At 35.4% G+C, this 18,731-nt stretch overlaps 1 protein-coding gene across 2 annotated transcripts in view; it reads left to right on the forward strand.

The window, feature by feature from the left end:
- Positions 1–2,254: 2,254 nt before the first annotated feature.
- The window catches only part of LOC121429302 (potassium voltage-gated channel subfamily H member 8-like), a 30,998-nt gene continuing 14,521 nt past the window's right edge, over positions 2,255–18,731 (forward strand). Inside the window, exons 1-6 of one of the 2 annotated variants that reach the window (XM_041626317.1) lie at positions 2,255–2,329; positions 11,391–11,517; positions 14,311–14,417; positions 14,789–14,914; positions 15,447–15,610; positions 18,184–18,415. In XM_041626317.1, the coding sequence (XP_041482251.1) occupies positions 11,495–11,517; positions 14,311–14,417; positions 14,789–14,914; positions 15,447–15,610; positions 18,184–18,415 (652 nt within the window). In that variant the 5' untranslated portion in view covers positions 2,255–2,329; positions 11,391–11,494. Of the gene's footprint in view, positions 2,330–11,390; positions 11,518–14,310; positions 14,418–14,788; positions 14,915–15,446; positions 15,611–18,183; positions 18,416–18,731 lie in introns of those variants that run through there. The other variant, XM_041626309.1, reaches the window with a different exon arrangement.

Here is an 18,731-nt window from a genome sequence, read left to right on the forward strand (position 1 = left end):
ATCGTCTTTGTAATTCGGCATGGCGATATATTTAGATTGCCGATTATATATATAAAAAGGGATTATCCACTTACCGGCATAGGTGTCTTACCAAAATGTATCGGAATGTTGACATGTATACGTTGTCTTGCCAAGTCATCTTGCTAGGTTGACTTCCTACAAGTACAGTGGACAAGTACCTTTACTTAAAGGACAAGTCCACCCCCCAACAAAAAGTTGAATCTAATAAAAAGAGAAAATTCCAACAAGCATAACACTGAAAATTTCATCAAAATTGGATGTAAGATAAGAAAGTTGTGACCTTTTAAAGTTTCACTTAATTTCACAAAACAATTACATGCACATTCTGGTCGGTATGCAAATGAGGAGACTGATTATGTCATCCACTCACTTTTGTATTTTATTATATGAAATATGAAATTTTCTAATTTTCTCCACTTTGTCAAGTGAAACAACGATTAATTCCTCCCCGAATAAGTTGAATTAGTATTGTTTAATGCTATATGGTTCAGTTAAGTTGTTCATTATTGTCAAATAGGTAAAAGAAAATGAAATATTGTATAATTCAAACAATAAAGAAAGAAATAGTGAGTGATGGACCTCATCGACTGACTCATTTGCAGGTCAATGAGTTGTGCATATCACTGGATTGTGAAAAATAAGCGAAACTTTAAAATGTCATAACTGTCTTATTTTACATTCGATTTTGATGAAATATTCAGTGTTATGCTAGTTTGATATTTCTCTATTTATTCATATCAACATGTTTCTGGGGTGGGACTTGACCTTTAAGCAGATTTATGTCCACAGTGCAAGCTCACGTTGAATATCAAGGACAGGTACGACTAATCCATGAACGTCTAGAAGTCCAAACCGCGTCCACGCGGGCATTAATTTCGTCATTAACTTTTGAGGATGTAGATTTCGGCAAGATGATTCATATCGCCATCATGACATATAACTAATTAGAATTCGAACTTGGCAAGATACCTCATATTGCCAAGATGACATGTAGCTTTTTAGAAGTTGTCTTTTTAAGATACCTTAATAGCTAAGATGACATGTATAAGAATGTGAAGATGAATCGATAAGGTTTATAATTTTTCAAATCTTCGAATATTGGTAAAAATCTGAAAATTTCAACAAAGAGATGGTACTTTGAAGCTTCCATAGAATACAAGGTAGTCTTCACCCGCTTGTTTATGCAAGAACATAAATTTTAGATTAAAAGCATTTAAAGTATGAGATGAAACTCAAAATATATTTATTGTATTGTAGAGAGGGATAACGGGTCGCAAGTCACAAGAACAAATCGAAGGATATCGATGCAAGTATGGAGAAGAGAAAAGAGAAATATAGGATAACGACCCAATTTCTCGAATGTTAAGCGAGCAAAATTTGTGCCAAACACTGCTCCACGGTTCGCTGTTATGCACTAATAAACCCACTTGTGCCTCATCTATTAGCAAATTAACTCATAATAGAGCTAACAAAACTAATTGGACCCCTGCTGTTTAAACTTCATGATTACACACGCATCCAAGTATATCAATCTGACCTTTCAAGCCATTGTGAGGGGTTTGGGTTCAAGAGTTACCAATGCGTATAGAGAAGAGAAAAGGCTCTGCATTATTAGGTCGCAAAACGGGCCTATTTTCTTTTCTTTCTCACGACGTGGTGGATCATTTATTCCTTGAATTGTATCATGTGAACGTGGACCTATTCACGGAGGATTAATCTATTGATACGGGGGGGGGTGCTGAGCATTGACACAGCACCCCCTGTAAAAATAGACAATCCTCCGTGGATAGGTCCAGGCATGTGAAACCTACAAACAAAAGAATTAATGAGAAGTGAGCTTTCTGAACAAAATGATGATTTCCAAAGTAACAGCTAGTACGTTCATGCCCGGTGAAATATCCCCCGTTATACCCACAATACACCAATGCAACGTACCTGAAGCTCTCGCCAACATTTTCATGACGCAACGGGGACTCCTTCAGCGTACTAAGAGCTTACCAAGAACTTACGTTGCATATAATCTTCAGCGACACATATAGGTCTACTTTGCAGCCACTCTGCGGCTACTGTGTGTCCACTACGCATTTACAACCAGCTGTCGCTACGTAGACCACACCACCGGGTCGCAATCAACTTAGCAACTTGGACGTAGCGAGGACGTATAGGAAATCGTTTCGACGCCACACGGACCGCGCCTTTCGGCACAATAAGCTCCAACCAATGTAACATGAACTTAGCCAGGATGTGGAGTGGACGGAACGATTCACTTTTTCTTTCCGAAAAGAACGAAGTTGTCGCTGCCTTCTAGGTATTTTTTCCGAATTCAAACAGCGTTAGTGGGACCTTCCTTTGTCCGATTTAAAATGGAATATAAACACATAACCTAGTATTGACATGTTTGTTGATGACACGCTCATAAACGCATAAGCAAATTTGTGTAAAACGATCGATGCAAACACTGTTGTCATAGATGTTCTTTCGTGTTAAGGTTATCCTTATTAGTAAGCTAATTCATTTGTCATAATTATATTTATTCATTTATTTATCAATATACATATTTCATCATTTATCAAACCATTTTTTTTTCATGGTTTATTTAATCATTCCACATCTAAGGAAGAAAGCGGAGAATAAGAATAGATCAACATCAAAACAATTACCATTTCATTTTAGGAGCCTTTTTAATCTTTTAGGAAAAGATGAAATAATATAAATGAAATAGGACAATTATTCCAACAATTTACATCTCGGAAAATCTACAGACCGCTTTATAAGCTTCAATTGATTGGTTCTTTAAAAAAAATCTACACTCTAACAACACTGAGTAAAGTTTACCCAATGTTGGGTAGCAAGGGAACATGCATGTTTGCTGGGTATTTTGTTTTTACCCCATATTGGGTAAACCTTTTTAGAGTTTAAATATACGAAGGGAAGGTAAAGTGTTTTTGGGGAGGATAAAAACCGTTCGGATACTTATTTAGTAGCAGATCCTATGAAGAGAATACAATATCCTATCCCATTATTCTACTCTGTCATTTTTGTGTTAATTCTCTCAGAACAAAGGTTCAATTAAGTACATTTGAAATGTACTTTTTGCGTCTCTCATGTCTTTGTAGGTACATTTTTGCACCTTCAGACCAGAAAGTTGCAGAATTACTCATACTAGAGGTGCCTTGTTTCCAATGTGGTATAGCCAAAACTGCCAAGTGCATTTTTGTTTATCTGAGAGTATATAACCTCCTTCCTGCTTCAGGAGGATTGATTCTTACTTTTCCATGTATGCTGTATTATTTTGATATCCTATTGATAGAAAAAAAAAGAAAATAGGTTTGTGGTCTAAACGACAATTTACACATCTCTACGATCTTCTATATCATTTATATCAGACATGACTGGTTGTCTATTAACCAGATCACTGATGAGAAAAACAGTCCTTCATTTTTTTTCTTTATTACCAGTCTTTAATTTTCAAAATTTGTTTGCCCCGTCGGTAGATAGTCGCGGTTTAATGACTGTCACAAGTCATTTGACGCAGGGTCTTAACTGTATATTCTGGGAATTCTAGCTCAAAGAAATTGTCTGCTATCTTCCCAATATAATTCAGTTTGAAATATTTTTTGTCCTCAGAATTCGGATCTTATCAGTTTATAATCTTAAATTTTGACACATCCAAATTATGACATGAAATTTGAAGCTTGCATTTTTGTCTGGAATAACTATTATACGGTAGATCTGTAATCTGTTTTGCTCTCCCCTCCCCGCCCCCCCCCCCTCCCCCATCTCTCCCTCTTCCTCTCTCTCTTTCACTCTTTCTCTCTTTCTCTCTCCCTTCATATCTTTAATTTCGCCCCTTCAGTATCCACATCTTCATTGAATAATGATAAATATAAAATTATAGGGGTGCATTTAAGTAAAATGATGCTAAGTGCTTATGCCTCCTTTTTGAAGGTTTGTTATTTAAACATACGTGTTATATTATTTCTAGATTGTACAATGAATAAATCGGCTATAAACCTATTTCTAAATATCCATTAAGAGTTCTTTCATTTTTTCAATCATTTCACTTGGCTGACCTTTCATTTCACTGACAGACCTGCTTTCAAACATTCATTTTATTTTTTCCTTGACTGTTCTTCTTCGCCTCGCGGGGGACAAAAGTACAAGAATCTTTTGACTTGCATAAAAACACACGTGTAATGATGTGATGAAAATTATGATATGCAGGTGGTCTGGAAGTAAATCGCTACAGGGCGAGTGACAGTGCATGCTCGACCTACTTCTCTGGAAATTACTCAAACAATCAAATAAGAAATGTTTATCCAATTGAATTCTGTGTCTGACTTTGCTTACCGTAACTCACCTGCGAAATCTCAAAGACCAAGGTCTCATAGAATTAGTTTTTAAGTAGACTGGAACTTGGCCTAAATAGCACGCTTCTTGTTATGAAATCCAGTTTTAATTAGGACTTTAAAGCATATAGGATTTTCTTTTGTAGGTTTTCCTTATTAGAGTTTATTCAGCCCAAGCATTTCAACTAAATTTGCATGTGGTGATTCTGGTCATTAAAGAAAAACTTCTAACATGCCTCTAAATCCAACAAAAATCAGCTTTTAGCAACTGATCAGAAGAAAATGTTTTTCCTGCCCGCCCTCAATGTCATATTGGTGAAAGCTGGACTTAACAATACACTGTAATTAGGAAATAATAGAGTAGCTAGGAAGCAGACGAGGTTGTGTCCCCCCCCCCCCCCATTTCAAGATCGGAGGGACGCCAATGAATGCTAGCAATACTGCTTTAGTTTCGGTGGCAAATGGAGGAATACTTCTTTGCGTGTGGTGTTATAGGTCGTAAGGATGCTTGAACGGTGTCAAATCATTGGTCACGTTGTGGTCACATCCTTCAAATCCTCACATTGTCAACGTCTTTATTATATCTTTTCATCGAACCGAGGTCAGCTCAAATTGTGTTTCTTGCCTACGTCAGTACTCATTCGTATCATGCTTATTTTCCGCCAATAAAAAGTAATGACTTCCGACGAACTTTGGATGAACGCTATATTAGTTTTTAATTCGCCCATGCTTCATCGTCACCCTTAAAGTTATTATATGGAAGACGTCGTGACATCGTTACTTTTATGACTTAACTTTTAAAAAATGTTTTTTTTTATCGCTAACATAACATGAGGTGCATTTGTCTGTTTTATATATCGGGAAGTCAATATTATTTGCAGCTTAAGCTTTGTTTGCAAACCCTTCCAAATTTCAGGTATCGCACAAATGTTAACCCCCTTCCGATGTTATCGTCACAAGATTTATATGGCGCTATCAATCATCAGTGATGATAGATAACATGTCTTATGGGGCGTTGCAAGAAACTTGCGATCAATTGCAAGTTTGTTTTCGTTCCTGAAATCAAGCATATGCCGTGCAATTAATTGCAAATTTGCGATTGATTTCTACTATGCTTCATGAAAAAAGGAGTATAATCTGCTTTGCCACAGTTAAAAGTGATCAACCAACTGTAAAACTGCAACAGAATATTTGCGATTGATTGCAGATATTTTCTTGCAACACCCCCTTAGTGTTCATTATAATTGATGAGTGATTGCTACTCACGATCTGTCAATACTCGTGATTGTGTTATGGAGAATGTTAAAGCGCCACATAAGCTCCACTTCTGATGGCTAGCGTTATTAGTAATCAGTATTGATCAATAGCTTGTTATTTACACGTTATTGCCAATTGCGATGATTGCAACAGGCAAACGTCCAAACGTTTATCACTCGGGACCTTCTGTTTACCGAATTTACTGCAACATAGGAAAGGTATGATAGTGTGTTCTGTGTCCATGCCATTGAAAACCAGTGAGCATGTTGATGTGAGACACTGAGCATGTCCATAACTCGACTTACGTTGCCTGACATACTAACAATTCCGAGCGACGTAGACCCCCCCCCCCCCGTTCTTTTGCGATGATTTTGGTTTTGTAGAAGTAAGCTAGCTTGATTTTGCAGTCTTCATTGGAAGCAGCACGGCTTGGATGTTTGGCAGTACACCACCTTATGCGATTTTCACACCACCCAAGAGTTTGTTCAGTTCCTCGTTGTTGCGTACGGCGAGCTGAAAGTGACGAGGGACAGGCTTGCGCATGCTCTGTATGTCGTACTGATCCACTCCATATACTTTGTACGCACTGAACATCTGCAGGCTACTATACGTAGCGGTCCACTACAGTGAACGTATGATTTTAAAAGTCCCTAATTATGTTTTGCATTCCTCGTCCACAGTATTTTGTAACTTATGATGCTTCACAAATGCACATTATATATTATAAGTTTTACATAAAAATATCAAACTGAAGAATGATGAACAGCGTTGGGTAATTAAAAAAGATCAAAAATAAGGAAGGAGGGAAAAGTCATCAATTTTCAATTGATAAACCATGGTAAATATCATGAAATAATGTGAAATCACTTACTGTCGGCATAAAAAGGGTTATTTAGACATAGCGTAGAAACACGGAATACATTGGTATCAATAATGCCTGTGTTTTCATTTACTTCGAAGCTATCAAACAATACATTCTTCAATAGAAGAAAGGCCGTGCCCGGAACTGAACCCCAGACTAACTTATCTCAGACGACGCGACCACGGCACCTCCATAATATTATGCATTATCTAATTTCTCATTGACGGTGTCAATAATTGATGCTGATAGCTCTTCTTAATGACAAATTTTGTGTGAATATGAGACACCGTACTAAATATTTCAATCAGTCAAACGAGATTGGAATTTACTGTTTAAATATACTTATCGACGCTTCTTCGGAAAACTATTGAGATAATTATCTTGATTATTGGTACCTCCAGAGAGAAGAAAAGGATACAAAGAAATGAAAAACAATACCAAGCAAAGAAAGATGATGGTAAACTGGATGGAGACCCATGGCTACCGCGTGGTTTGGGGCCTAATTCCACGTTCGCGCCAAATTATCTCGTAATAGCGCACATCTTCGCACAGTAATTGCCGCCAATTTTCGAATTATACCGTCGAGGTAGCAAATAGGGCATCGTTTGAAGTTTCTTCCTACGAATCGATGATAATCAGATTTCACCTAGCCCTTGCTTTCTTCTGCGTGTTCTTTATTCTGCTTGCAGTCTCTGTGACAGGCAACCCTTTTTACCCCCTACCCCCCCCCCTCTCTCTCTCTCTCCATTTCTCTTTCTTTCTTTCTTTCTTACTCTATCTCACTCTTGGCTATCTGCGTCCTAATGATACACGTTATTCACCCAACAATCCATTGTTGATATCATTCAATTTACATCGCTTGGTGCAATAATGAACATTCAATATCATTGCTCATTATGAACACTATAACATTACTAATACCTCGGTCACATTTGCTCTACGGCGAGTCGAAAACAGCCGTTTTAACATTGTTTGTACCAGCTATATATATAGGTGGTTGAAAAAAACGAATAAAACGGCTGTTTTCGACTCGCTGTGCGGCTGCCGTAGAGCAAATGTGACCGAGTTTTTACCAACGCTTAAAAGAGTAAATCCTTGCTTATAAAACATTGCATCGACAATTATCAAACTGGTGGTCTTCTATTAATGGCGCTCACTAAATTTCTCTGTCTTTATCTGTTATTCTATTTTTCTTTATTCCACTCCCATTTTTGTATATATATATATGGGGACAACTGCCCTCTTTAGGCGTAGGCCTACGGTCATAATCATTTTCTCAACACCTTTTATCATTAATTTTCGTTCACTTTGTTTTTCTTTGGTGTATCCATTTTCCTTGTTACAATTTGTGGTAAAGTCGCGATGCCCCCACTGCACTCACTTTTATCAACACCAATGACAGCGATGCTCCTATGGAGTAACGCTATGAAAGTCAGACAGTAAACCAGTAGAATGTTCAAAGTTAACATGTAATGTAGTTTCCCGTCTTGGGTTACACCCATTAAAGCCACAATATGGTAACACTATACCTGTTTCTTACACGTAGTCCACCCCTGCAAGAACTTGATACCTTATGCGTGGAGTGAAAAGTATGTTCAAGAGCAGACGATGATAGTTCGGTCAAAGGAGTGACTTTTTTTCATTCCTTACCTTATCATGATAATATTCAAAGATTTTTAAAGGGATAAAATATGGTTTTGAAATTTATTCTTTTATAATGAATCATTTCAACATACATTTTATGCTTTTCACATTACAAATCAAAGGAGAAAATAATTTCAGATCTGTCGCTCGTTAATCTATAAAAAATACTTGCAAAAAGTCGAGATTGCAGTTTTCCCTTCCTTCTGTTTAGAAGAAACATTTATTTTGTCCGTTTGAACTCTTAAAAAGGGAAAAGGTATCAACGAAAACAATTTTATCGATGATAAGTAACGAACCTGTACGTCATTCTTTCGTCGAGACATGGATAACGATCTGAATTTCATGTTACTATAGTATAGACTAAAACACACATGCTGTGAGAGAATAAACAACCGGTTATTTCACTTTGCCTTTTGGTAATCTGATTGGTTTAATCATTTTCGACCAGCTAAATATATCCGATGTTTGCCTTTGAAATTATCAGATATATATCTTACTGTTTGATGTGGATCCTTGACGTTAATTAAGTGTTCCTAAAAGGGACTCACGGTGTGACATTTATTTTACTTGATGAATTCATTATTTTATTTCTGATGCCTATTATGGTCCATTATCTGGTAATTTTATCAAGAGAGTGATAGTCTAAGCCCACCAAAACTCTGATGCGATAGTCAACTTTGCTGACCTACATTCAATTAATACACGTACCCACACGCTTTACATGCCCCATCCCTTTTCCTTCCACCCCCCCCCCCTTCCCCTAGTCTCTCTATCTCTCTAAAAGTTAGAAACAATGGGAGAAGTAGAAAATTGCCTGATGACGATAATTATGTTTCATAAGTTATTGATAGGCCCCCGAAGAGCTACATAATTATACATCAGAGGATATCCATGTTCGCATCTAACGACAATGCATTTAATTGCACACTTTACACCCATTTCAAGTGTAGGTGTGTGTAACATCTGAGTGCATGGGTAAGACTGAGAGAATAAATTTCAGCTGTGTTCTGTCCGAAAGTCTTGATAAATGACACAACATCTCCGTGCAGACAGATCTGTTATCCTGGGCTCAGTATGACAGGGCCGATTCGTATCAACAGTTTGATTGAAAATCATTCACCGCATTGGCTCGCATATCTATGATCACGTGATTACCAAGATAAGGCGCCATTCTGTTCCGTTCTCATATTTTGACTGGACACGGACATAAGGCATTTTTAGGCTGCTCTATAGCATCGAGCTTTTTTAATGTTAAAAGTTTTAATGTTAAAAAACATTCTACATAAAATTGTATGAATATCATGATAGTTAATTTTCACAAACATATGACAAACAGATAGGAATTCATGTAAACTTTAAAGGAACATTTCCGAATTCACACATCTCTGTCTCTCTTCTTCTACAATCTATCTATTTCCCCTTTACATTCTTCTCTTTACCCCTTTCTCTGTCTTTCTTTTACCAGAATCTCTCCCAATATATCATATCCTATTCCCAATTTTACCATTCATATCTTTTACTGTTGTTTAATGTAAATATCCTAAAGTTATATTGATTAAACTTTTTTTCTTCTATGGAGTTCTTTAAACATATAATGTAATTTTAGCTATAGCTATATTGGACCATTTTACGCAATATGTATCCCAGATAGATCTATCATTAACGCATTTACCAAATTACAATATTCTTCAAAGAAGCAAATATGATATCTGCCGAAGCATGTTTCCCTTTCCTAGCTGACAATGAACCAAGTGTTTCAAGCTGTCAAACTGGTAATCGATTGGAAGAAAAGCTCCGCTGGAGCAAACAATAATAATATGTCATTTTGAATTGTACGAATCAAAAATCATTTGACAGTTTCTTGATAAAAATCAGACTTAGTTTACTATGAAAAGCGGGTCACTCAATATTCTGTGGCCAAACAGACAGGTGTATTTTCTCACAGGTTTGATGGTAACCTGGCGTGGACTTTTTAATGAAAGATGTCACCTCAGTCTTTTTATTAAATAGGTCTTGAAGATGGAATCCATGAATTGGTGGGCTTCTTGAGTGTTGATTTAAAGTCTTTTTATACAAAAGATGCAACGACTGCATCATTTCCATAGAAAATATGACATATGAATCCCCAAAATATAACATGTACTTTTATATATTTAATGAAAATATCTATATAATACTAATATTTAAAAAAAAACAGTTCTTGATTAAGCGCATATCATATTATGGTGATATAACTTCTCTATGTACTTCCAAAGGACTTGGATTTTATAATAAACTTTGTTTTTTAATGATGATAGCAGTAATAATAATGATAACAACAATCATTATCATAATGGAATTAATTATGATAATAATCTCTATGAGCCTACATTATTTCTGATATTTCATTATGTGCTATTTAACTAAAGTCGTACTATTCAAAGAACTTATTCGCCAAACTCTGCGTACAGTGTTCTGAGGAGAATATCGACTCGCATTCCTTGTACATTTATACTTCTGCTTTTTTTTCTTTCGTTTTTGTATGTCAGCCAGTATAGGAGGCAATTGTATTCATGTTATCGATTGTTCTTCTCCTTGATAATGGATTAGGCTATGAATCTCTTAAATTATCAATAGTAAAGAGATATTCCTTTATAATGTGAATGAAGTATAGGGATAAATCCTCACAGGGTTTTATAATATCATCAAAGCTTGATGTGAATTACTATTCAAATTGGGAATGAAACTTGTGATAATTAGAAACGAACTATGGGTGATAAGAACACGTGTATGTAATCATGCTTATTACCGTTCGATTGGAGATTGAATAATCGCGTCCCATTATACAATTACGGAGTCATACCAACTTTGCTAATGGAAATTTTAAAAAGATCATGTTATTGTCAGTTTGCATTGTATTGCTCTGAAATGTGAGACGCCTAAGAAGATGTATATGCTACTCTAAGCAATTGGGATGACATAAAATTGTGTATACATCTACCAGTCCACTTGTATTCTCTTTAACTCTTACTCTCCAATCATGTTTCATAGAATTTTTTTGTGTCTGGATGTGGGTCTGTGTGTGTGTGGGGGGGGTGTATTCATGTTATTTCATTTTACTTGTTGGTATCTATGTCTACGTGATATTTAGCTCTGCTCGAAATCTTATTTATGCAACACATATCCTGTACTAGTATACTGAATAGGATTTTGCTATTCATCTTCTTTATTAAACACTGATTTATATTAGTTTATTCTATTTATATGTTTCTTTACAGATAGCAATTTTGTTCTCGGGAATGCACAGGTGGAGAGGGATTATCCAATTGTTTATTGTTCGGATGGCTTCTGTGAGCTAACGGGGTTTGCAAGGGCAGAAGTCATGCAAAAGAGTTGTGCTTGCAAGTAAGTCACTCATTTCATTATCGTATACAAAAAAAAACGCATATGAATTACATACATCTGCTTTATATCCAAATTATGTCTAAATAACCGATAATATTCAATGATAAAGTCTTGACATTTTATGTCCCTTTTGAGCACATGGTAGATGTACAGAAACTTTTCGCTTTCAAAATATCAAATTAATTCACAGTACATAAATAATCCGTATCAAAGACTTTTAACACATTTGTCGTTCTTCTGAAGATGCGGGGTTTTTTTTCAAGTTGTTGGTCATATTTATTTGCACCTGATTTTTACATTATTTGCATTATGGTACCCATTCCAATTACGTTTGTGAAGTTATATCCTATATTTTGTTGTTGTTTTTTCATTGTTATATATCACTTTTTTCAATATATTGTGTGCTCGAGGAAAATAGAATAGTAGAATAGGACGCTTTCTGTATCAATGTCTGTAGTATCATGAGGAGTCATTTTCAATTATACACTGAGTTCTTGATTAAGGTAATGACCAGCTATTGAATATTTGTCAGATTCAATTAGAATTGGAAATACACATATAAGGCTATATTAGGATACTAGATCCAGCTTGAATCACTCTAACAATCAGGAATACCTACTGGACTTATCCTGGATATTAAAATGCCTTGGTAAATTATATATAGAAGTATTGCTGAGCTTGTTGGCTATGAATCCAATACTTAATTTGATGTTTTATTAAAGGAGACATCGATTGGTCTTAAATAGGCCATTCTCATCAGACTTGTCCTTCACGAAGTCCGTAAAAATAGAGACAACGTGATTAATCCAAGACTTGGAAAAGCTTTCATTTTTCTCTTAGTCAGTGCTCATTAGTTGCAACTTGAAGTGAACGCTGGTTCGGTATGGTGACATTTCATTTGTTCATATATATATATATACGAATAATGTGATTTGGTTTGTGGTCAAGTTTTACATGTTTTAGTGATTTCGTAAACTCATGATGACTTTATTTTAAACATGCATATTTCGTTTATTTTTCCATTAGAAATTAGGCTTAATATCAATTACTAAACTTGATAGCTGTGATAGTTGAACAAGAAATAAAATCACTTTCCATGTGATATTATGCTTATGTTACATAGATGAATGAAAGCTAGAAGTTTGGTTACATTTAAGATGTTGTTATAAAATATGAGAGAGAGATGAAGAACTCAAAGAGCCCGAACACAATCATGATTAACCTCATAGTGATAAACAAACAAAATGGTACCAGCAAGTAAAGGTATATGAACAAAAGCAAACCGATCAGTAGAGTAATTTGACAATACACTGTAAAAATGAAGTGCTAATTTAGCACTTACAGTGCTTGTATAGTGACTGCACTACGGGTGCTGATTTTCTAGTTCAAATTTAAACTAGAAAATCAGCACTCGTAGTGCAATCACTATATACAAGCACTGTAAGTGCTAAATTAGCACTTCATTTCTTACAGTGTACAGTTACAGCTTAAGGATTAGTTGAATATATAAAAAAAAATTACGATCATATTTTAGTTTGCTTTGATGATTCATGGAATGATATGAAGTTCCATTTCAAGCATCTCAATTCAATTTCATGAAGTCAGTTTAATGACTTCTTCCTCGTTCATGGATTATTTTTCTCCTATATAGGCATCTTACAAGGTCAAATAATGATTACTGCACTTAAAATGGGTGTAATGACGGTGTGCAAAAGTTAAAGGTCAAGTCCACCTCAGAACAATTTTGATTTGAATCAATAGAGAAAAATCAGACAAACACAATGCTGAAAATTTCATCAAAATCGGATGTAAAAAAAGAAAGTTATGACATTTCAAAGTTTCGCTAATTTTCAAGAAAATAGTTATATGAACGAGCCAGTTACATCCAAATGATAGAGTCGATGATGTCACTCACTCACTATTTCTTTTGTTTTTTATTGTTTGAATTATACAATATTTCAATTTTTACGAATTTGACGATTAGGACCTCCTTGCCTGAAGCACAAAATGTTAAAATAATGGAATTCCACGCGTTCAGGGAGGAATGAAACTTCATTTCACACGACAATGGCAAGAAATAAAAATATTTCATATTTCATATAATAAAATACAAAAGGAATAGTGAGTGAGTGATGTCATCAACTCTCTCATTTGGATGTAACTGGCTCGTTCATATAACTATTTTGTTGAAAATAAGCGAAACTTTAAAATGCCATAACTTTCTTATTTTACATCCGATTTTGATGAAATTTTCAGTGTTATGCTTGTTGAATTTTTCTCTTTTTATTAAAATCAGGTTTTTGTGAGGGTGGACTTGTCCTTTAAAGAAGTAGTTTTTTATTTATTTGGAACGGGATATTTTTGTTTGCAAATCTGGATTAAAATATGGTTATATGGTGGGGGTAATTATGGAGTAGACGGTGAATGACCGATACTTTCTTACCATTTTTTAATATTCTTAAATTCATTTTTAATAGCCTCGAGTCATGGAGACAAAATGAATGCTGCTAGCTATCTCAACATTTATTTCACCAGTTTAGATTTCTATTTTTAAACGAGAGTATGGTTTATAAAGGAAATAAAGAAATTTAAGAAAATTAATTTTTAAATACCTAAGTCTCATTTCGTATGTTTCATTTTTTTAAAACGATTTCAAAGTTCAACTTGCTTGAAGTTAAGTTTGTGGAACATCTGAAAGAAACATTGAAATACTATATGATGTAACTCTAGCCTATTTAAAAAATCAAGTACATTTAGAAGATAATAATTCTATTTTTTGTTCTTTTTACTTAGATTTCTCTACGGGCCTGATACAACGATAGAGAAAATAACGTTGATAGAAAATTCTCTGGAAAACAGAGAAGAACTCAAAACCGAAGCACTCTTCAGGAAGAAAGACTGTAAGTTAATTAAAAATGACATTGCCCTATGTTGTGTTTATACATAGGTCTAAACATTAATACTTCTTGTCATTCAGGCAGATAAAGACAGTATAAAGTAAAGAATTGTAAAAACAGCGTATGTGAAATCGCGAAAGAAAAAAAGGATGAATCTTGAAAATTTGATATAAGGACATGTTCAATACTTAACATCCTCATAATGTGTTTAGAACTACTTTACGTAAGTTAAGATAAGTCAAAAACTTGTTGAAGCTGAACTTTTTTTAAAATTGTGTTTTTCAAATCCACAGGGAGTTTGGAAAGCAACGTCCAAATTCTTCCAATCTCCATTTCCTTTTTTTATCGTGTTTACACATTTTTCTTCTTGACAGTAACCCCATTCTGGTGCCTTCTAGACATAGTGCCGATCAAAAATGAGAAAGGAGAAGTGGTACTCTATCTTGCGTCCCACAAGGACATCACCAAAACAAAGATGGCCTCCATGGACGAAGATAAAGGTAGGGGCACATCAATCAGAGCATGTAGCTCCTTCTGGAATCCATTCTACTTCTTAAAGGGGTAAATAGTGTTAAAACGGAGAATTTATTTCGAGGTGTGAGTTTCAAAACGGAGGTATAACCGGCTCAGTATATTTATTGTCGGTGATAAATGTCCTTTTTAATTCATGTAATGGTGTCAGATATCTTACAGGAGACGTGAATATACTTCTTTCTTATGTTTACTTGAGTAAGATCCTATATTTAATATTATGGATGTGGATGGGATTAATATTAGTGTTTATGGCGTAATCACAAGTTCATAAATTATTAATATGACCATTCTTGTTCAAAAGTTATTATCATTTATGGAATATACATGTATTTTCTAGAGGACACATTCGCGTGGAAAGTAATTTGGGGCAATTTCTTTTGGGACCTTTTTGAAAAGATCGATTTAACCAAAATCTATATACGTCCAGAACTCAGTAAAATCTTTAGGAATTTTACTGATTGAAAAACATCGCTTTGTCATATTTTTTTCTTCCTGGAGAAGACTACGACGAAGAAGAAGATTCTGAGAATAACTACCTCAATGACCTTCCGTCAAACTATAACTACAATCGAAGGAGAAGCCGCGCGGTGCTCTATCACCTCTCAGGCCATCTTAAAGAACAAGAGAAAAAGAAAAAGAGAAGAAAGCTTAAACTCAACAGTGTAAGAGAAGTAAAGTGAAGTAGTGTCCGATGTCTTTTTTCTAGTATTACACAATAGTAGATATTCTGCACAAATATGTAGGTCTATACATGTAGATAGTATTAGCACAAGCCATTATAGACTTAATCGGCAATAGACTCTAAGGAATCCCAGGTCAGCCCTTTAGCCCCACTTCTTTCCCGGTCAAAACTCACCGAGATATGATTAATTCGATTCAATTCAAATTTATTTCCACAATTAACAATGTACATATATACAAATCATTGTAGTTAGCATTAGGCTCTAATACCCAGATATTGTCACATCGGACATCATCCGGGTAAATATTTACCAGGAAGAGAGTGTGATCTAAACGGACTGATTTTCAGGCCAAATTTGACCGGGGGTCCTTTAGAGTGTAGAAGTAGTAATAGTAGTAGTAGTGGTAGTAGTAGTAGTAGTAGTAGTAGTAGTAATAGTAGTAGCAGTAGTATGGTATACTCTCATTTCTGCGGAGTCAAAACTTGTCAAACCAATTACGTCACCCATCACATGTCACGTGTCATAGCCCTGCAAATTACAAATCGTTGAAATGTGGAAACTTTATGTGCATCTTGTAGGACCTTGGTATCGATCAATATATCTATAAGTTCATACATATCCGATTTATAATGCTCATAGGAAGAATTGTTTGAAACGTGGTATAAGCAGTCAATTTTATTTGGTGAAGATAGACTGATGGATTAAGTCTATGGATGGGACGCATATACGAACGGAATGCCCGCTTCCCTAGCAGTCGTATATGTATTACTGCGCATGCAGTTTGAACCCATCTACTGAAGATATGAACCAAGTGTGGTATAAGGGATGGGTTTTAACATGTTGAATCTATTCATTACACGTCTATTGCAATATATTAAGCACAATTTATGTATCAAATATCGGTTTTTGATGTGTTTGGCCGAACTTCTGACATCGTTGACCTCAAATTGTGTCATCCTAGTCACTTTTAACTTAAGGCAATCGGACTCATGATCCTAAGGTCGTGAGATCGAACCCCTCTGGGTCATTGCCTCTATTTTGAGTTTAGGTCGTCTATAAGGTAAGATCAGCCACAATGACTGATTAACTTACGCGTAGATTGTTTTCTATATACATGTAATTGGTTAAACCAGTTTGGTGTTATGCAGCAGAAAGTTGTCCACATGATTTCGTATGGGACTTATCATTAAAGAAACAGAAACGATTCAGTCATGCAGGCACAGGCATTTATCTACGTGTGCTATCCTCTGGGAAGTCATATTTTGCCCCCCCCCCAAAAAAAAAAATATATATATATATATATACAGTTGAGGCCAGAAGTTGTATATATATATATATATAATATCGACCGTTTAGACTTTGTCTAAAGTCTAAAAAAAGAATATTTATTTCAGTCTCATGGATGAGGAGGGTACTTGACGATGAAAGAAAACGATATATTCATCAATGCCAAGGTCGTCCAGTAATTGTCCGACTCGATAAGGAGTAGACCTTCACATCTAACCCTTAGTCATTTCCTCGCCAGAATGGGTACGTGAAGGAACTCCTAAGGATTGGGCCCTTTTTTATTCAGAATACGGTGTCAGTTTGCTAGAATAATACCATATGGACCCGATATTTTCCCAAGTTTCATTTGTTTATCATCATCAAAATGCAATTTACAAAAATGTGCAAGAAAAATCCGAGTATTCACAAATCCAAGGACAGATATAGGCAATTGTAAACACCAAATTATGTATCTCAATAAAGACATAAGGTAATGAGATGGAGGTGTGGCTGAATAGGAAATTTAGATCTTTTACTAGAGTTCATCCCTGATATGTGGTATTAATTACATTTATGAAAACTATATTTTGGGGTCATAGTGTTGACACTTTCCAAGGCGACAGAAAAAATTTGGAAAGTGACTCAGAAACCAGGGTTGCTAAGAATTTGACTCGGCCATTGATTATCAAGTTGTTTTGACTCCACAGAAGAGTGTATAAGAAGTAGTAGGTAGTAGAAATTATAGGGGTAATTGCAGTAGTAGTAGTAGTATTGGTAATAGATGTAGTAGCTGTAGTAGTAGTAGTAGTAGTAGTAGTGGTAATAGCTGTAGTAGCTGTAGTAGTAGTAGTAGTAGTAGTAGTAGTAGTAGTAGTAGTAGTAGTAGTAGTAGATAGTAGTGGCTAGTAGTAGTTACTAGTAGTAGTGGTGGTGGTGATGGTGGTGCTAGTAATTAATTCGATGTTGATTTTGTTGTCTTTGTTAATATTGCTTTTGGTGTTGTAGTAGCAAAGATATGTGTGATGTCCTGTCATTGGCATTGTTGTGTTTATATTTCGGATCTTGGTACTGGTGAGTGGTAGGAGATTCTTAATGCTTTGCTATTTCTTCTTCTTGTTGCCATGGTTGTATTAGAGTCTAGGCCGATATTATAGTAGTGCTAAAGTAGTATTGTTCTTAGTACTTAAGTAGTATCATTAATTTACGTTCTTCCTAATGAAATGTTAACAGATACTGTCAACGGGTTGTAGTAATCAATTATTTTCATATTTTGTTTCACCACACAGGGCCTGCTATCCCCTAAATCGACAGTACTACCGGAGTATAAAGTGGCCGCCATGAAGAAATCGCGAGCCATCGTACTCCATTATAGCATAATGAAATCCGTATGGGACTGGTGTGTGTTACTAGCTACGCTCTATATTGCCATTGTCGTGCCATTTAATGCAGCCGTGCATCAAGAGAATGAATTAGTTATTACCATTCTCGATATCATCATCGAGATCATTTTCATCATAGGTGTGTAACCAGTCTGAAAAATGAGTGTGAGAACTAGGCTGATTATGAAAATATTTAATCCATTTTGGATTGAATATCGGATTAGTCGTCCATTCAGGTTTATCCATTCAATTTTGTGTAATTCAAATTTTCTGAACGATATGACTAATTTCGTATGGATATTTACTCCCGCTTATCTAAAGATGAGAAAAAGGAAAAAGATGAAAAGGAAAAAAAGAAATCATGGTATTAAAAAGAGAGAGCTGGTTTGTAGTATTATGTCATGTGCTCAACTTTCCTTTTAAAATGTCCTCACCCTCTTCGCCACCACTTCCTG

This window comes from Lytechinus variegatus, chromosome 1, assembly GCF_018143015.1.
Source record: "Lytechinus variegatus isolate NC3 chromosome 1, Lvar_3.0, whole genome shotgun sequence".
Taxonomy (NCBI): domain Eukaryota; kingdom Metazoa; phylum Echinodermata; class Echinoidea; order Temnopleuroida; family Toxopneustidae; genus Lytechinus; species Lytechinus variegatus.